Source organism: Pleurodeles waltl, chromosome 3_1 (genome assembly GCF_031143425.1).
Source record: "Pleurodeles waltl isolate 20211129_DDA chromosome 3_1, aPleWal1.hap1.20221129, whole genome shotgun sequence".
NCBI lineage: Eukaryota > Metazoa > Chordata > Amphibia > Caudata > Salamandridae > Pleurodeles > Pleurodeles waltl.
Window position 1 is genome coordinate 1,697,523,898 of NC_090440.1, and position 18,878 is coordinate 1,697,542,775.

At 45.7% G+C, this 18,878-nt stretch overlaps 1 protein-coding gene across 11 annotated transcripts in view; it reads left to right on the top strand.

The window, feature by feature from the left end:
- HDAC4 (histone deacetylase 4) overlaps positions 1-18,878 on the top strand; it is a 1,159,747-nt gene that overhangs the window by 1,041,015 nt on the left and 99,854 nt on the right. For all 11 annotated transcript variants that reach the window (XM_069225509.1, XM_069225507.1, XM_069225510.1 and 8 more), the window contains one exon: positions 17,155-17,273. In XM_069225509.1, the coding sequence (XP_069081610.1) occupies positions 17,155-17,273 (119 nt within the window). The remainder of the gene's footprint in view (positions 1-17,154; positions 17,274-18,878) is intronic.

An 18,878-nucleotide genomic window follows, 5' to 3' on the forward strand; every position in this document is an offset into this window, starting at 1 on the left:
GACCCAGGTCATATCCAATACAGGCGATGCTGACGACAGACCCGGAGGCTGATTGACGCCACATTCCGGCACACAGGGGTAATGCTCAAGAAAAATCTCCGGTCTAGACTAACGACTGGGGGAAATTCTAAGGTAAGGAATCTACAGCTAGCTATTGTCTCTGCCAGATAAGGCTTTACAAAAGGTGAGTAACTTGTCCTTGATTGCTAACATAAGATGCACTGTTGGTGACTTTGTCAGCAGCCTTCAACGATGGACCAGATAAATGGGATGTTGTCCAGCCCAACTGCAAGTCATGTCAACAGCAGAGCTTCTGCCATTGACGACAAAAGATCTGTGTAGTTGCAATGTTTTCAAAATTGCCAGCTTCACCTATTGCGTCAGTGTTTTCTGTTCAGTGTCTTCATATCACAATTGAATGTTTCCCTGCAGCCTCCAGAATTGGTTCTCTAAGATCCAGTGATGTAAATTTAGGAATGTGGTAGACAACCTGGATGAAGAACAGCTGGAGGCCTTTCTCAGTTCAAAAGTCGATGAAGAGGATGAATAACAGCCTGTTTTTCCAGGAGAGTTGCACATTGAATTCTGAACTCCAAATTATGAATAAATCTCCCACTCCCTCCCAGGAGACATCAGGAGCGTTTTCTGCACTCCCCAGCTGCTTCAAATTGTAATCACTTAAGGCCTCAATCCAAACAAAAGTTTACACCAATGGTGCAAATACCTGTGGACTTAATTACACTGTTATAACAGATTATTTTAGTATTTGTAACCAACTGTCCTCGACAAATGCCACTTGTTGAGTAGGTGCAGTCAGTGGCCAACACTCCACGAGACTCTGGAAGCAGTCCATCTGCTGCTTCTATCATGTTTGATAATATAGCTGTAATACCTAAACAGAAAGAAAACACAATTGAACTGGACCAAGTACGATAGAATACTAGGAGAGCATGCAGATGATTATGATCTGGTATTTATAGTGAAGAATACCAACAGTGTGAGACGTGGATATTTCTCATGTTGTGGATGCACATTGCTTATCAAAGTGGGATGAAATTGATTGCCCCGGATAAAGTAAGCCCAAAACCAAAATCAAAGCGTACTGCACGCTGGCACACCTTGGATGAGTGGCCATTGAATAAATTAATGTTCCCAATTGTGCCCGTGGAAAAAATATGCTTCCTTTTGATTTTACAAAGAAGTCTAAAGGAACAATAAGGTCTTTCCCAATATTGTATCATATATTGTATACAGGAGGAAGGACTTCAACAGTTAAAAAAAAAAAAAAGAAAAACATCTTGCCCTACTGTAAATATTTTGCAATTGAAGAAGAAACATAAAGCTCTAAATTCATTACTAACATGTCTGCTAAATCAAACTAAGTCTTTCCTCAGTGGCAGTATAGTGCTAGAGAAATCTTACTGCACCCTCTACCACACTCCCATGTATAGAAAGTCACAAATGGGTAAGAACAGGCCATATCCTAACCATAACCAGCATTAAAATGGTCACTAATTCTGCAATAATCAAATCAAATCAAATCAAATCATTAACATTTATAAAGCGCGCTACTCACCCGTGCGGGTCTCAAGGCGCTAGGGGAAAAAGGGGGGGGTTATCGCTGTTCGAACAGCCAGGCCTTTAGGAGTCTCCGGAAAGCGGAGTGGTCCTGGGTGGTCCTGAGGCTGGTGGGGAGGGAGTTCCAGGTCTTGGCCGCCAGGAAGGAGAAAGATCTCCCACCCGCCGTGGAGCGGCGGATGCGAGGGACAGCAGCGAGTGCGAGGCCAGAGGAGCGGAGGAGGCGGGTGGGGACGTAGAAGCTGAGGCGTCTGTTGAGGTATTCCGGTCCCTTGTCGTAGAGGGCTTTGTGTGCGTGGGTGAGAAGTCGGAAGGTGATCCTTTTGCTGACAGGGAGCCAATGCAGGTGTCTCAGGTGTGCGGAGATGTGGCTGCTGCGGGGTATGTCGAGGATGAGGCGGGCCGAGGCGTTTTTATTGCGTTGCAGGCGATTTTGGAGTTTGGCTGTGGTCCCGGCGTAGAGGGTGTTGCCGTAGTCCAGGCGGCTCGTGACGAGGGCGTGGGTCACGGTTTTTCTGGTGTCGGCGGGGATCCAGCGGAAGATCTTGCGGAGCATGCGGAGGGTGAGGAAGCAGGCGGAGGACACGGCGTTGACTTGCTTGGTCATGGTGAGAAGAGGGTCCAAGATGAAGCCGAGGTTGCGGGCGTGGTCTGTGGGGGTCGGTGCGGTGCCGAGGGCTGTGGGCCACCAGGAGTCGTCCCAGGCGGACGGGGTGTTGCCGAGGATGAGGACTTCCGTTTTTTCAGAGTTCAGCTTTAGGCGGCTGAGCCTCATCCAATCTGCGACGTCCTTCATACCCTCTTGTAGGTTGGTCTTGGCGCTGGTGGGGTCCTTGGTGAGGGAGAGTATAAGTTGGGTGTCGTCGGCGTAGGAGGTGATGATGATGTCGTGCTTGCGTACGATGTTGGCGAGGGGGCTCATGTAGACATTGAAGAGTGTCGGGCTGAGTGATGAGCCTTGGGGTACCCGCAGATGATCTCGGTGGGTTCTGAGCGAAACGGAGGGAGGTAAACTCTTTGGGAACGGTTTGAGAGGAAGGAGGCGATCCAGTCCAGGGCCTGGCCTTGGATCCCGGTGGAGCGGAGGCGGGTGATTAGGGTGCGGTGACAGACGGTGTCAAAGGCAGCCGAGAGGTCGAGCAGAATGAGGGCGACTGTTTCACCGTTGTCCATCAGGGTTCTGATGTCGTCAGTGACTGAGATGAGGGCGGTTTCAGTGCTGTGGTTGGTTCGGAATCCGGTTTGTGAGGGGTCGAGCAGGTTGTTGTCTTCCAGGAAGGTGGTCAGCTGTTTGTTGACGGTCTTCTCTATTACTTTGGCTGGGAAAGGCAGAAGAGAGATGGGGCGGAAGTTTTTTAGGTCGCTCGGGTCAGCCGTAGGTTTCTTTAGTAGGGCGTTGACTTCGGCTTGTTTCCAGCATTCGGGGAAGGTAGCAGAAGAAAAAGAAGAGTTGATGACGGTCTGGAGGTGCGGGGCGATGATGTCGTCGGCTTTGTTAAAGATGAAGTGTGGGCAGGGGTCCGAAGGGGCGCCGGAGTGGATAGAGTTCATGATGGATTTGGTTTCTTCCGTGTTGATGTGGGACCAGTTGTTGAGGGTGATGGCCGTGGATGCCGGTTCGGTGGTGTATGGTTGGGTCTGGTGTCCGAAGCTGTCGTGGAGGTCGCTAATCTTGCGATGGAAGAAAGTGGCGAGGGATTCGCACAGATCCTGTGAGGGCGTGACGGTGTTGGCGTTGGCGCTGGGGTTGGAGAACTCCTTGACGATGCTGAAGAGTTCTCTGCTATTGTGTCTGTTTTTGTCCAGTCTGTCGGTGAAAAAGTTCCTTTTGGCAGCGCGGATCAGGTGGTGGTGTTTGCGGGTAGCGTTCTTGAGGGCGGTCATGTTGTCAGCGGTGCGGTCCTTGCGCCAGGCTTTCTCAAGGGCACGACAAGTTTTCTTTGATTCTTTGAGGGTGTCAGAGAACCAGAGAGGTTTTTTGGTGTTGGTCTGTCGATGCGTGCGTTTGAGGGGAGCAAGGATGTCTGCGCAGTTGGAGATCCAGTTTGTGAGGTTGAGGGCTGCGTCGTTGGGGTCGGTGGTGAGGGTGGGTTGGTTGGCGGCGAGTGTGGAGAAGAGTTGCTCTTCGGGGATCTTGTTCCACTGTCGACGAGGGATGGGTTGGGTGCGGAGGTGGCAGGTCTCGCGTCGGAATGTGAAGTGGATGCAGCTGTGGTCGGTCCAGTGTAGGGCGGAGGCGTGGCTGAAGAAGACGTGTTTGCTGGCGGAGAAGATGGGGTCAAGCGTGTGTCCGGCGATGTGGGTGGCGGTGTTCACCAGTTGTTTGAGGCCGAGGTTGTCGAGCAGGGTGGTGGTGTTGGGGTCGTTGTTTTGTTCCAGATGGAAGTTGAGGTCACCTAGGAGGATGTAGTCCGGCGAGGGCGTGCGGGGAGATGAAGTCGGCGATGGCGTCGCTGAAAGGGGCGCGTGGGCCGGGAGGACGGTAGACGAGGGATCCTCTGAGGGTGGTCCTAGGATCGGTGCGAATCTGAAAATGCAGGTGTTCAGCGGCGAGAGGGGTGTCTTCGGTGGAGGTGGTGACGCTGATGGAGTCTTTGAAGACTATGGCGATACCTCCTCCTACCTGGTTGGCAAGTCAAGACAGGCTGCTATGGTACATCGTGTCTCCCTCTCTGCAAAAGTTTTTGAATGAAGATAAAGTGCAACCCTTGGCAATGGAAAAAAAAAGGAGAGCAAGCATCAAGGTCCTTCAATGGGTTCAGCCTTAATATGTTTTCAGCAGATTGGGAGCTGCAAAATGGTTAGTTAAAAAATACATTTTTCTGGCTGAAGTTCAAGCAAAGATTCTAGAAAGATTCCATGATAACATCATTTTTGGCATTCAAATTGATGACGCTCTTCATGCAGTAAACACAGAAGAAAACACTGCAAGATGTTTTTGGTCATTGCAGTGGTGATGAGATTCATAGAGGATCTCTGGATCTGCAATCTTTTACAACTGTTTCTCCCCCCATGACAACTGGTGATGCCCTCACAAATCCGAAGTGACTGCACTCAGTCCCCACAGGGCTTTTTACAGGCTCCATCCTTGCACAATAATGTCAAGGTATACAATGCTGAACATAAGAAGTTGGGCTGGTCTTGCTCAAAGTCCTGGGTCTGATCCTGGTTCCCATCCTTGGGTAAGTCTAAACGAAGATCAAAGACCAGTCCTGGCACAAACACAAGAAGTCCATCTGAGAGATCCTCCCACTCCATGGAGGGATTTCGGCAAGTCATCCGATTCCACTCCTATTCTACAGTTGGAGCCCGTGTGCCCTTGGCTTCCTGGTTGATCTGTGATGCTACATCAGGTAGAGGCCTTCAAGGAAGCAATGCTGCAGCTCTTCCAGATGATTCCAAGTCTCTTGAGTACCTTGAAGATCCCCTAGGCCACCAGTCAGACTTTTATAATGGAGTCTACTCCAGCACTGACTGATCCTGTTAGGCCTCTGTTGCTGTATATGTGTAGTTTGCTGGGGTCAGGCTGTACCCCCACTTTCTTGCCAAAGAGCATGGCTGTCCAGATCGGGCTGACGGTAGCCCTGGATTTAAAATCCCCAGCCTTTAAGAAAAAACACTTTTCTTTTGATATTAACCTCAGCCAGAAGAGTGAGTAAAATTCAGATGTTTTCTGTTCTGGAAGTCATACTTAAAACTAAGTCTAGGTTCATAACTAGGGTACATTCAGCCTTCCATCTTAATGAGTAGGTAAGCTTACCTGATTTTTTTCCACAGCAGTCTACAGCGGCAGATAGAATACTCCACCTACAGAGTGTCGAGCAACACCTTAAATTTTATTTAGAACAAAAATATTCTGTAAATGGGGCCAGCTTTTTGTAATTTTCAGACAATCTAAGAAGGGAAACTCCATGTCCAAGTAGGGAATCCAAGAATAGATTCTATCCTACAAATCACCTGCTTACACAAAAGCTGAAAGGCAAATCCCAGGAAAGATTAGAGCTCATTGCACTACAGGTGTAACAGCCATATTTGCAGGAATATGTGTAAGAGACATTTGTGGTGTAGCCAGTTTGAAATCCAACTCGTTCATTCATTTTGCGTGGATTAACACTCAAAAGTGTAGACGTCAGCGGGATCATAGAAGTAAAATATCAATCATACACACACACATATTTGTGTGTGTGTGAGACACATTAGTCAGCATTAAAAACTATTGAAATACACTAGTTATGGTTTAGTCAGCTAATTATGGCTTGCATCCCCCAGGCACTGCTAATGACCTCACGTTACATCACTCACGACAAATGACATTGTCTGCATCTATTATTACAATTACTTAAAGAGAACATTCAACAATTTTCACAGTGTGCTCTAGACTTTCTTTGGGTAGGAATAAAACAAAAGCCTAAATTTATGGTTGGACCTTCAGCCAGGCCATCCGCCCAACCCTCAACAAGCACCCATCCTCTGCTGTGCAAGGCTTGACCTTCAGCCCATCACCCCAGGTGCTACTAATATCAGTTGTGCACTGCCTTCAGCGAAACCCTACTCCCAACCCACCACATATGGCCTACCTCTCAACACAGCATGTACACCCAAACCCTGCTGCTTATACCCTTTGGCGACACACAGTAGGGGTTAGCTATAGGGCCTGGCCTTAGGGCAAGCATTGCGCATAGTTCCTTGCATATCCTTTTACTTTTGGCCATGTGCTAAATGTAATCTCCACTGGGACTGGCATTCAACCAGTCCCTGCACTCATCCCTGCCAAACACTCAATCGAAATTCTCATATGTTTTTTTTTTTTTTTTATTGTAAAATTTCATAAGTTAAGTAATATGTGCCCCACTTAACTGCAGAACTGGAACCAGGTTGTAGTCGGTGAGCAGCTTTTCACACAGCCAAGATGGTTAAAGTCGGAATAAATGGATTTAGTCGCATCAGTCGTCTGGTGAGCCGTGCTGCATTCACCTCTGTAAAAGTCACCATTGTGGACATCAATTACCCCTTCATTGATCTAGAGTACATGGTTACATGTTCAAATATGACTCTACCCATGGACGCTTCAAAGGCACAGTCAAGCCTGACAACGGCAATCTTGTAATCAATGGCCAGCCCATCACAATCTTCCAAGAACCTGACCCCACCAACATCAAGTGGGGGATGCTGGAGCAGAGTATGTGTTCAAGTCGACTGGAGTGTTCACCACCCCTTGTAGGAAAGTGCCATCTTCCTAGCATCGTTGTCCGTCCCCCCCCCCCCCCCCCCCTTTTTGCCTGATGTCAGTGTGTTTAGACTGTAGTTCACTGGGATTCTGCTACTCAGGACCACAGTGTCTGTGCACTCTACTCTAAATTTGGTTGCTAGTAAACTTTTTACACCCACAATTGTCCTACTGCTGCACTTGTGTAAGTCCCTAGTATATGATACTTAGTTGTCAAGGGCATTGGTACACCAGGGGTCGTCCAAGGGCTGCAGCATGTATTATGCCACCCATGGAGGCCCATGCAAACTGTGTCTGCAGGTCTGCGATTGCAGCCTACGTGAAATGGTGCATGCACCTGTTCCCCACAGATATAAGGCTTGCCTTGTTTTCTGGTCACTGCACGTAGACACTGTAGGAAGATCAAAAGCATCAGGTCTCCGGCAGAGACACTGTAGGTCACCTCTATGGTAGACCCTTCAGCCCAAGTTTAGGGTGCATGTCCCTAAGTGTGAGGAAGTGTGAGGATACCTTTGCATGAGCAGAGTACCACTACAAACACCAGGCTCCATTCCCAGGGCTTTGTAAGTGCTGGAAAGCCATCCTAAGGTATGCAGTGGACACTGGTAACCACACAAACACGAGTGGTCCAACTACATAATGGATACTCCTAACCTAGGCATGTTTGGTATCAAACTTGTTGGAATCATGCAGCTACACCGATTTCAGTTTTAGTTGCATGATACCATGTACTCTGGGGGTTCCTTAGAAGATCCCCCAGTTCTGCCTGTGCAGTGACCACCCCCTGCCCAGCTCCTCCCCGAGGGAGTGCACAGAGCTCTGCCATCTTGAAATTAAGAGCACCTGACTGGTTAGGACAGGGAGATGACGTCCCAGGCCCCCTCTGATAGGTGGGTCACTTCAGAGAGTTACCAGCCACCTTTTAGGGTTACTTAAGGGCTCACCCAAGGGTGGGTCTTCAGATTCATTGAGCACGACTCTCCAAGGAACTCTTTGCAAGAAATCTTCTGCTCCTGGCCTCTGGAACCGCTGCTGGTCTGCTTTGGAACCAAAGAAGTCTGCTTCTGGTGGGCAGGCTCCCATTGCAAACATTGTTATTCCAGATCCTGCAAGAATTCTGCAACATCCAAAGCTGTGCATCCTCCAGGGCCACGAGGATTCTGTTTGCACCTGTCTCCTGGGAAGGGTCCTGAATCACATGAACTTTAACCATTACTCCCTATATTAGCCTATGGGACGACTGGGTGGGTAACTACCTTGCAACTGGTCGCTGGGGACACTTACAGTACTTCTGTGTAGGAAAGTGCCCTCTTTCTTGGCATGCTTACCCTCAATTTCTGCCTGTTGTCAGTGTGTTCAACTGTATCTACTGGGATCCTGCTAACCAGGACTCCAGTGGTTATGCTCTCTCCCTTCTAACTTGGTAACTGTACCTTTTCCTTCCCACAGTTGACATTCTGGTCCCCCATGTAAGTCCCTAGGATATAGTGTATATGTACCCAAGGCATTGGGTACCAGGAGATCCCTATGGGCTGCAGCAGTTATTCTGCCACCCATACGGAGCCCATGCAAAGGGTTCTGTAGGCCCGCCATTGCAGTCTGCGTGAAATGGGTGTGTGCACCCGTTTTCACTACTGGTCACTGCACCAGGTCACCACAAGTCACCCCTATGGTAGGCCCTCTCAGCCCAGAAGGCAGGGTGCAGGTACCTGTGTGTGACAGCACCCCTGCACTAGCAGAGGTGTCCCCACAAAGTCTAGGTCCATTTTCCTGGACTTTGTAAGTGCGGGGACGCCATTTTACGTGTGTACTGGACATAGGTCACTACCTATGTCCAACTACATAATGGTAACTCCAAACCTGAGTATGTTTGGTATGAAACATGTCGAAATCATCCCTCAATACTGTTGCAAGTATTGGAAGTATGATTCCATGCACTCTGGGGGCTCCTTAGAGGGCCCCCAGCATTGCCCAGTCTTACAGGATTTTCCGGGCAGCCCAAGAAACTGCCACCCCTCAGACAGGGTTCTGCCCTCCTGCGGATTGATCTGATCAAGCCCAGGAAGGAAGAACAAAGGATTTCTTCTGGGAGAGGGAGGTAACACCCTCTCCCTTTGGAAATGGGTGTGCAAGCCACTGGTATGCTTTGAATTCATATTCATGAGGACACAGGGAAGATAACCACTCTTCCTCCAATCAAAATAAAAAGGAAACTTGCCTTTCAACAAAAGGACAAGCAACCACAGGCAAAGGTGGCAAGGAAAACAACCCCACCACCGTCTCCACCACCATCAATACATGTATCACCAGCAACAACTCCACCACTGATGCACTCACCAGCTCATACCACAATGAGTCAGGATGATCCCGATGCATGGGACCTCTACGATGCTCCAGTGTCTGACAATAGCCCAGACTCTTATCCTACAAAACCGTCACCACCTGAGGACAGTACATCCTATACACAGGTGGTCGCAAGGGCAGCTGAGTTTCACAATGTCTCCTTACATTCGGAACCAATTGAGGAATCCTTTCACTTTAACACCCTATCCTCCACCCATAGCCAGTATCAATGCCTTCCCATGCTCCCAGGAATGCTAAGACATTCAAATTTTTTTTTTCAGGATCCAGTTAAAGGCAGAGCCATAACTCCGAGGGTGGAGAAAAAATATAAGCCACCGCCCACAGATCCAATATATATTACAACACAACTAACACCAGACTCAGTAGTTGTGGGGGCAGCTAGTAAGAGAGCCAACTCTCATACCTCAGGCGACGCACCACCTCCAGACAAGGAGAGCCGCAAATTTGATGCTGCGGGAAAAAGGGTTGCAGCACAAGCAGCAAATCAGTGGCGTATTGCCAATTCACAGGCACTTTTGGCAAGATACGACAGGGCTCATTGGGATGAAATGCAACATTTCATCGAACACTTACCCAAGGAGTTCCAAAAAAGAGCGCAACAGGTGGTGGAAGAGGGACAAAGTATCTCAAATAATCAGATACGGTCTTCCATGGATGCAGCAGAGACAGCTGCAAGGACAATAAACACTGCAGTCACAATACGAAGGCACGCATGGCTGCGCACTTCTGGGTTCAAACCGGAAATCCAGCAGGCTGTGCCCAATATGCCGTTTAATGAACAGCAATTGTTTGGGCCGGAGGTAGACACTGCCATCGAAAAACTCAAAAAGGACACCGATACAGCCAAAGCCATGGGTGCACTCTACTCCCCGCAGAGCAGAGGCACATTTCGGAAAACACCTTTTAGGGGAGGGTTTCGAGGTCAACCCACAGAAACCACAACCTCACAAACAAGGCCTACCTACCAGGGTCAATATCAAAGGGGAGGTTTTCGGGGGCAATTTAGAGGGGGCCAATTCCCAAAAAATAGAGGAAAATTCCAAGGCCCCAAAACCCCTCAAAATAAGCAGTGACTCACAAGTCACACAACCCCATCACATAACACCTGTGGGGGGAAGACTAAGCCAATTTTACAAACTTTGGGAGGAAATAACAACAGACACTTGGGTCTTACCAATTATCCAGCATGGTTATTGCATAGAATTTCGCCAATTCCCTCCAAACGTCCCACCGAAAACACACAATATGTCAAAACAACATATAGATCTTCTAGGACTAGAAGTTCAAGCATTGCTACAAAAGGACGCAATAGAATTAGTACCAATTCAACAAAAAAAACACAGGAGTTTACTCACTGTACTTTCTAATACCCAAAAAAGACAAAACTCTGAGACCAATACTAGATCTCAGAACACTAAATACCTACATAAAATCAGACCACTTTCACATGGTCACATTACAAGACGTAATCCCACTGCTCAAACAGCAAGACTACATGACAACATTAGATCTAAAAGATGCGTATTTCCATATACCAATACATCCTTCACACAGGAAATACCTAAGGTTCGTATTCCAAGGAATACATTCCCAATTCAAAGTGTTGCCATTGTGAATAACAACCGCGCCAAGAGTTTTTACAAAATGCCTGGCAGTAGTAGCTGCACATATCAGAAAGCAGCAAATACATGTGTTCCCGTACTTAGACGACTGGTTAATCAAAACCAACACGCTAAAACAGTGTTCACAGCACACAAAATATGTCATACAAACCCTTCACAGGCTAGGTTTCTCCATCAACTACGCGAAGTCACACCTTTTGCCGTGTCAAACGCAGCAATACTTAGGAGCGACAATCAACACAGCAAAAGGGATTGCCACTCCAAGTCCACAACGGGTTCAAACATTTCACAAAGTAATACAGGCCATGTATCCAACACAAAAGATACAAGTCAGAATGGTAATGAAACTACTAGGCATGATGTCTTCATGCATAGCCATTGTCCCAAACGCAAGATTGCACATGCGGCCCTTACAACAGTGCCTAGCATCACAATGGTCACAAGCACAGGGTCAACTTCTAGATCTGGTGTTGATAGACCGCCAAACATACATCTCGCTTCTATGGTGGAACAGTACAAATTTAAACCGAGGGCGGCCTTTCCAAGACCCAGTGCCACAAGACGTCATAACAACAGATGCTTCCATGACAGTGTGGGGAGCACACCTCAATCAACACAGCATCCAAGGACAATGGGACATACATCAGAGACAGTTTCACATAAATCACTTGGAAATGCTAGCAGTATTTCTAGCGCTGAAAGCATTTCAACCCATAATAACCCAAAAATACATTCTTGTCAAAACAGACAACATGACAACAATGTATTATCTAAACAAACAAGGAGGAACACACTCGACACAGTTGTGCCTCCTAACACAGAAAATATGGCATTGGGCGATTCACAACCACATTCGCCTAATAGCACAATTTATTCCAGGGATTCAGAACCAGTTGGCAGACAATCTCTCTCGAGATCACCAACAAACCCACAAATGGGAAATTCACCCCCAAATACTAAACAATTACTTTCAAATTTGGGGAACGCCTCAAATAGATCTATTTGCAACAAAGGAAAACTCAAAATGCCAAAACTTCGCATCCAGGTACCCACAAGATCAATCCCAAGGCAATGCTCTATGGATGAACTGGTCAGGGATCTTTGCATACGCTTTTCCCCCTCTCCCTCTCATTCCATATGTAGTAAACAGGTTGAGTCAAAACAAACTCAAACTCATACTAATAGCACCAACATGGGCGAGGCAACCTTGGTACACGACACTACTAGACCTGTCAGTAGTACCTCATATCAAACTACCCAACAAACTAGATCTGTTAACACAACACAAACAACAGATCAGACATACAAATCCAGCATCTTTGAATCTAGCAATTTGGCTCCTGAAATCCTAGAATTCGGACACTTGCACCTCACACAAGAATGTATGGAGGTCATAAAACAAGCTAGGAAACCTACCACTAGACACTGCTATGCAAACAAGTGGAAAAGATTTGTGTATTACTGCCACAATAATCTAATTCAGCCATTACACGCATCTCCAAAGGATATAGTAGGATATTTACTACATTTGCAAAAATCAAATCTAGCTTTCTCTTCCATAAAAATACATCTCACCGCAATATCAGCTTACCTACAAATTACTCATTCAACTTCACTATTTAGAATACCAGTCATTAAAGCGTTTATGGAAGGCTTAAAGAGAATCATACCACCAAGAACACCACCTGTTCCTTCATGGAACCTCAACATTGTCTTAACAAGACTCATGGGTCCACCTTTCGAGCCCATGCATTCTTGTGAAATGCAATACTTAACGTGGAAAGTTGCATTTTTGATTGCCATCACATCTCTAAGAAGAGTGAGCGAGATTCAAGCATTTACCATACAAGAACCGTTTATTCAGATACATAAAAATAAAGTAGTTCTAAGAACAAATCCTAAATTCTTACCAAAGGTTATCTCACCGTTCCACTTAAATCAAACAGTGGAATTACCAGTGTTCTTCCCACAACCAGATTCTGTAGCTGAAAGAGCACTACATACATTAGACATCAAAAGAACACTAATGTACTACATTGACAGAACGAAACTAATTAGAAAAACAAAACATCTATTTATTGCCTTTCAAAAACCTCATACAGGAAATCCAATTTTCTAAACAAGGCATTGCTAGGTGGATAGTTAAGTGTATTCAAACCTGCTATCTTAAAGCAAAAAGAGAGCTGCCTATTACACCAAAGGCACACTCAACCAGAAAGAAAGGGGCTACCATGGCCTTTCTAGGAAATATTCCAATGAACGAAATATGTAAGGCAGCAACATGGTCTACGCCTCATACATTTACCAAGCACTACTGTGTAGATGTGTTAACTGCACAACAAGCCACAGTAGGTCAGGCTGTACTAACAACATTATTTCAAACTACTTCAACTCCTACAGGCTGAACCACCGCTTTTGGGGAAATAACTGCTTACTAGTCGGTGCACAGCATGTGTATCTACAGCTACACATGCCATCGAACGGAAGATGTCACTTACCCAGTGTACATCTGTTCGTGGCATGAGTCGCTGCAGATTCACATGCGCCCACCCGCCTCCCCGGGAGCCTGTAGCCGTTTAGAAGTAGATCTTCAACATTTGTACATTTGTAAATATATTACTTTAACCTTTATTATGTACATACGTATTCATTCCATTGCATGGGCACTATTACTACACAACTCCTACCTCACCCTCTGCGGGGAAAACAATCTAAGATGGAGTCGACGCCCATGCGCAATGGAATCGAAGTGGGAGGAGTCCCTCGGTCTCGTGACTCGAAAAGACTTCTTTGAAGACAAACAACTTGTAACACTCCGAGCCCAACACCAGACGGCGGACTGTGCACAGCATGTGAATCTGCAGCGACTCATGCCACGAACAGATGTACACTGGGTAAGTGACATTTTCCATATATATATATATATATATATATATATATATATATATATATATATATATATATATATATATATATATATATGGGTTTGCCATAAAAATTCAAGTGTGTGTTTATACATGTAGATATATATGTATTTGTGTATAGATACTGTACTTTGCAGCAAATTTTACCTTTTAACATGTCTATGTGTTTATATTTATTATACTTACCACCTTACCTCTGTATATTCAAGGATATAAATCTATGAAAGATCCACTGCTGGAGAAAAAACAGTTAATTTACCTGTAAATATGGGGGTTTGCCCCATATAAAATTAGTGTGTGTATTTATGCATGTAGATATATGTGTGTATAGATACTGTACTTTGCAACTAAGGTGGTGAGTTTTACCTTTTAACATGTCTGTAAATATATAAATATATGTATGTGTATGTGTGGGTCTATATTTATTATACTTAAATATCCATTGCTGGAGAAAAAAAGTTAACTTACCTGTAACTATAGTCTCCATCATTTGTATCTAGTGACCTGCCCTACTCCCAATATTAGAAGCTTATTTGATGCATTATCACAAGACAAGCTTTAAAAATCCTGCAATAGAAATCTCTGGGGAGAGGCCTGGATTTCTACTACACCACCTCTTTGGTCACAGTTTCGGTCACATAATAAGGTGGATAAACTTTATGTAGTCTATGGAACTGTTAATGTTAGTTGAGGGAGTAGGAGGAGTGGTATTTAACATTATTGTTCCAAGGATTCTCATTCTGATGGGAACTGTTCAAGCATGTGACCCTATAGAACATTCCAGTGCTGAGGAGCTTTAGGTAAAAGTAAATATCTTTTTTTTCCTACTGGGGTCTTCATAGGTTCATCTCAGCCACTGATATTTGTAGAGCAGCTACTTAAAGGTTCGTTCACATCTTTGAAACACACTACTGCCTTGACTCTGACTCCAGAGCAGAAAGAAAATTGTTTGTTTAATTGTGTTATGTATGTCTGTCCACCTCTGCTCTTGGACTTACATTTCTGACTTGAGAGTGTAAGGATGATATTCTATCAAATGATCTTGAATATCAGTTAAGATACGCAATGTTAAGCAGATTTGTAGAGCGTACTGTTATCCGGGAGGGTATCCTGACGCTGAGCAGGTGAGTCTCTAGGCACACCTAGGGCCTAATTGGAGTACTCGAAAATCCAGGACTTCTTGCAGAATTCACAATGTGAGGAGGGGATTCTTATCTCTTATGTGTAGCGACCAGTCATTCCATACTTTAGGCGCGATGAAGGACAAGATTTGACTGCCGTATCTGGTTTTCCATATGTGTGGGATTTATGCAAGTAAGAGCCCGGACGAGCAGAGATGTATGGAAAGTTTGTGAAAGCAGATGCAATTGTTGAGGTATGCTGGGCCAGTGTTATGTAGCGCCTTGAAAGTGTGGGTGAGGAGTGCGAATTCTGCTAATTTGTTAATGGGGAGCCAGTGGAGCTCCTTCAGGTGTGTTGTGATGTGATTGCAGTGTGGGAAGTTGAGTGACTCAAACCACTGAGTTCTGAATGGCCTGCTGCCTTCTGGTGAGTTTTTAGTGAATCCTAGCATATAAGGTGTTACAGCTTACTTGTGACCAGGGCGCTGGTAACGGTTTTCAAGGTGCTGATTGGGAGCCATTTGAAAAACTTCTGCAACATCTTTAGCGTATGGAAGCATGAGGTGTGGTGACAGCATTGACTTGGGCAGTCATGTCGACGTTGCTGTTGATGATGATTCTGAGGTGCTTGGCATGGGGAATTGGTGTTGGTCCTAGATCTGTTGACCATCAGATGGAGTCCCACGGTGCTCTTCCCAGTGATCACAATTTCGGTCTTGTTGGTGCTCAGCTTTAGACAATTGGTCTTCATCCAGTAAATGATTTCAGTCACACAGGCATTGAACCTGACCCGGTTACTGAGCATCTTGTCCAGAAGGGAGAGAATGGGTTGCCTGTCTTCATTGCAGGAAAGAACACTGATATTGTGAGAGTGGATGATGCGGCTAGAGAGATCATGTATATGCTGAAGGGGGTTGGGCTCAGTGAGGATCCTTGCAGAACACTGCAGAGGAGGTTGGAGGCGTCCGAGGTGCATGGTGCCAGGCTTACTGACCATCGGAGTGCGTGTTCTTGCATTCTGATGTTGTGTAGGCTTTGGATGAGGATGGGGTAGGAGACTTTGTCAAATGCTGCAGAGAGGTCCTGGAGGATGAGGGCCGCTGTGTCTCCTGTATCCAAAGTCATGCAGATGTCATCCGTGGCAGCAATGAGGGCAGTTTACATGATATGATTTGGTCTGAAACAAGACTGAGCGGTGTCAAGGAATTGGTGGTAGTTGAGGTATTCGGGAAGGTGCATGTTGATGATTTTCTCCAAGACCTATGCTGGGAATAGTAGTAGGGAGATAGGTCTGTAGTTGGCAAGCTTTGAAGGGTCTTCAGAGGGTTTTTTCAGCAGCAGGAGGGCAGTAGCATATTTGCAAGCACCTGGACGGTCCCAGAAGAGGTGGAGGCATTCACAGTGGGAGTGAGCATCATACTGATGGGTTGTAGTCTTCTGGAGTAGGTGTGGTGGGGGCATGGGTCTGATCGGGCCCCTGAGTGGATTGACTTCATGGCGGCAGTGGTTTCTTCTGGGGTGATGACAGACCATGTGATTTGCATTGGTTCTTTGGAAAAGATCTGGATGTGTTTGGCGAAATCTGTCGGGCCTAGTTGCGTGCTGAAGTTGCTGTAAATAGCAGTGATTTTGTTGCTAAAGAATTAAGAAATACTGTTGCAGAGGTCCTGAAGGAAGTAATAGAGTTGGTGGCAGCCTATGACGAGGTGAAATCTTTAACATTGACAAAGATTTCTTTGCTTCTGTTTGTGCTGGCATTGATGTGGCCCTTCAAAGCGCCACGTTTGGTGGTACAGATCATTTGGTGATAGTGTTTGAGGGTGGATTTGAATTTGTTCTTGTGTGCATTGTAGTGGCTCATTCTCCACTTTATATTTGATATCATGATGGAGAAAGAAAAGATACTTGTAATCCTAGTTCTACACTTTGGGAATCTTCAATGCATACCTGTATCCTCCCCAGAAAGCCAATAGAATGCAACATGACCTGCCAGTCAGTTGTAAAGCTGTGCCTTCTGGGCTGTAATAGCAGGTTCTACCTGTGGCATTAAAGGCGTTGTGCATTATGTTCCATAAGTGAGGGTGTGCTGCACATCTACTAATTTATTTTTTCCATTAAAACAATAACATAAATAATAAACGTCAGGAACGTAACCAATGTATATGTTTTGCTCTACTTTTCCTCTTAGCATAAACAATGTATTTTCTGCCACTGCTTTTCTGCCTACCTTATTAAAAAGATGAATCTCCTTTATCACCTTCTGTATGCCCAATCTCTTCTCGCCAAGCCAATTAATAATCTTCTTTTCTTTTTAACAGGACAGTTGTAATGCCAATTGCCAGTGAGTTTGCCCCAGATGTGGTACTGGTGTCAGCTGGGTTTGATGCAGTGGACGGGCACCCTGCTCCTCTTGGAGGGTACAAACTGTCGGCAAAATGTAAGGAGGACTTTAAATTTTAAATATTTATTAACAAACTGCATTCCTAGCCCATTTCACCTTTGAGTGAACATGCATAAATCACAAGAAATACTTTGTAATCGTATTCCTTTCTTACATTAGACATTTTGCACCCAGTGTTACACTCATCTTCAATCAATGGATGGTACTGTTGGAGCACCTGACTGAGTTTCCACAGGCTGTACACAATTAGCTTTTCCTGTAAACATTCTCCACTCTTTATTGGGGACAAAACACATCTTAACTCACTTGCTGTGAAAGTTCATAGCTTAGCTGATGGTGTTAAGTTGGGTCTCCTAAAGGGCAGGGTTATTCCATGGGAAACTGAGTTAGTATGCTGATCTCTCTTGCTCTACAAAATGTTCATGTTGACATCCTGCTGCTCCTACCCACTGTAAATGGCCCATTTTGTTAAATCCAAGATTCTATGCATCTTCCTGATTTAGTGGTCCATTTATCACAGTGGTAGCTTTCCTACATTTATTGTCAGCTCTATTAAGGTAGGGAGAACCTGTGTGATGTAGGAAAGGCATGAGTGTAATATGTAATTATATGTAATGAGTGAGCTTTTAAGGGTTTTATGTGTTTATTCAGTAGCAGGTGCTCAGGGTATTAACAGTTGGTGATGATCTCTGTTGGAAATGTTATGAATTGGTGTTTCTGTTGCTGCTTTGTTCATTGTAAGCATAGATGTGTATAGTGACTTGTCCTCAACTCTGTGTACAATCCACATAATGCCATGTTTGATTATGATCTGATAGCGACGTCTGTTTGCAGATTTCTTACCTTAGAATTTCCCCCAGGCATCAGTCTAGATCCTAAGATTTTTTTCTCGAGCAGAACCCCTGTGCACCATTATGTGGCGTTAGTCGTCTCCGCGTCTGTTGTTGGCGTCATGTGCACCGGATATGATGTTGAGGGACCCATATAAGCACCACCCTGGTGTGCTGACGTCAGTTCTTTTCTTTGCGCCCCAGACATGCGCAGATCTGAAGAAGAGCTACTCTTACAGTCCCTTATTGACTGGACTTTTCTACTTTTTGTCAAAGCTTTTTTGACACTTTTGGTGCGTTGAGATGTCATCATGGAAGACCGAGTTCAAGCCCTGCTACTCCGGTCATCGGATGATGTCTATGACAGATCCACTTCTCCTGTGTTCGTGGTGTTAGGAGCGCAACCACGACCAGAAGTCGTACTCCAAGTGCAAGGCCATGAATCCGAAAGCTTTGAGGGAGCAGTCCCCAAAGATACTTTCAGCCCGGCGCACGGCTCCGCGTTGGTCTCAGTCAAGAGGAAGGTCCCGAGAGCAGTCACGGAGCCACCATTCTTCATCGTCCCATACCAAGTCTTCCGGGCGATCGGGTAGGTTGAAGCATAAGAATAAGTCGAAGAACAGCAAGTGTTCTGAGTCGGACCTATGTCACGCAATGCAGATTGCAACTTTGGCAGTAACCTTGCTCCATAGGTCGGATCCTGACCCTTATTCTTTTGGGTTGGGTAATGGTGAGGATTGGAAGAGGTCGCTGAACCCTTTAGAATACCAGCTTGAAGAGCCTAATAACTGGCGTATGGATGTGGGTGAAG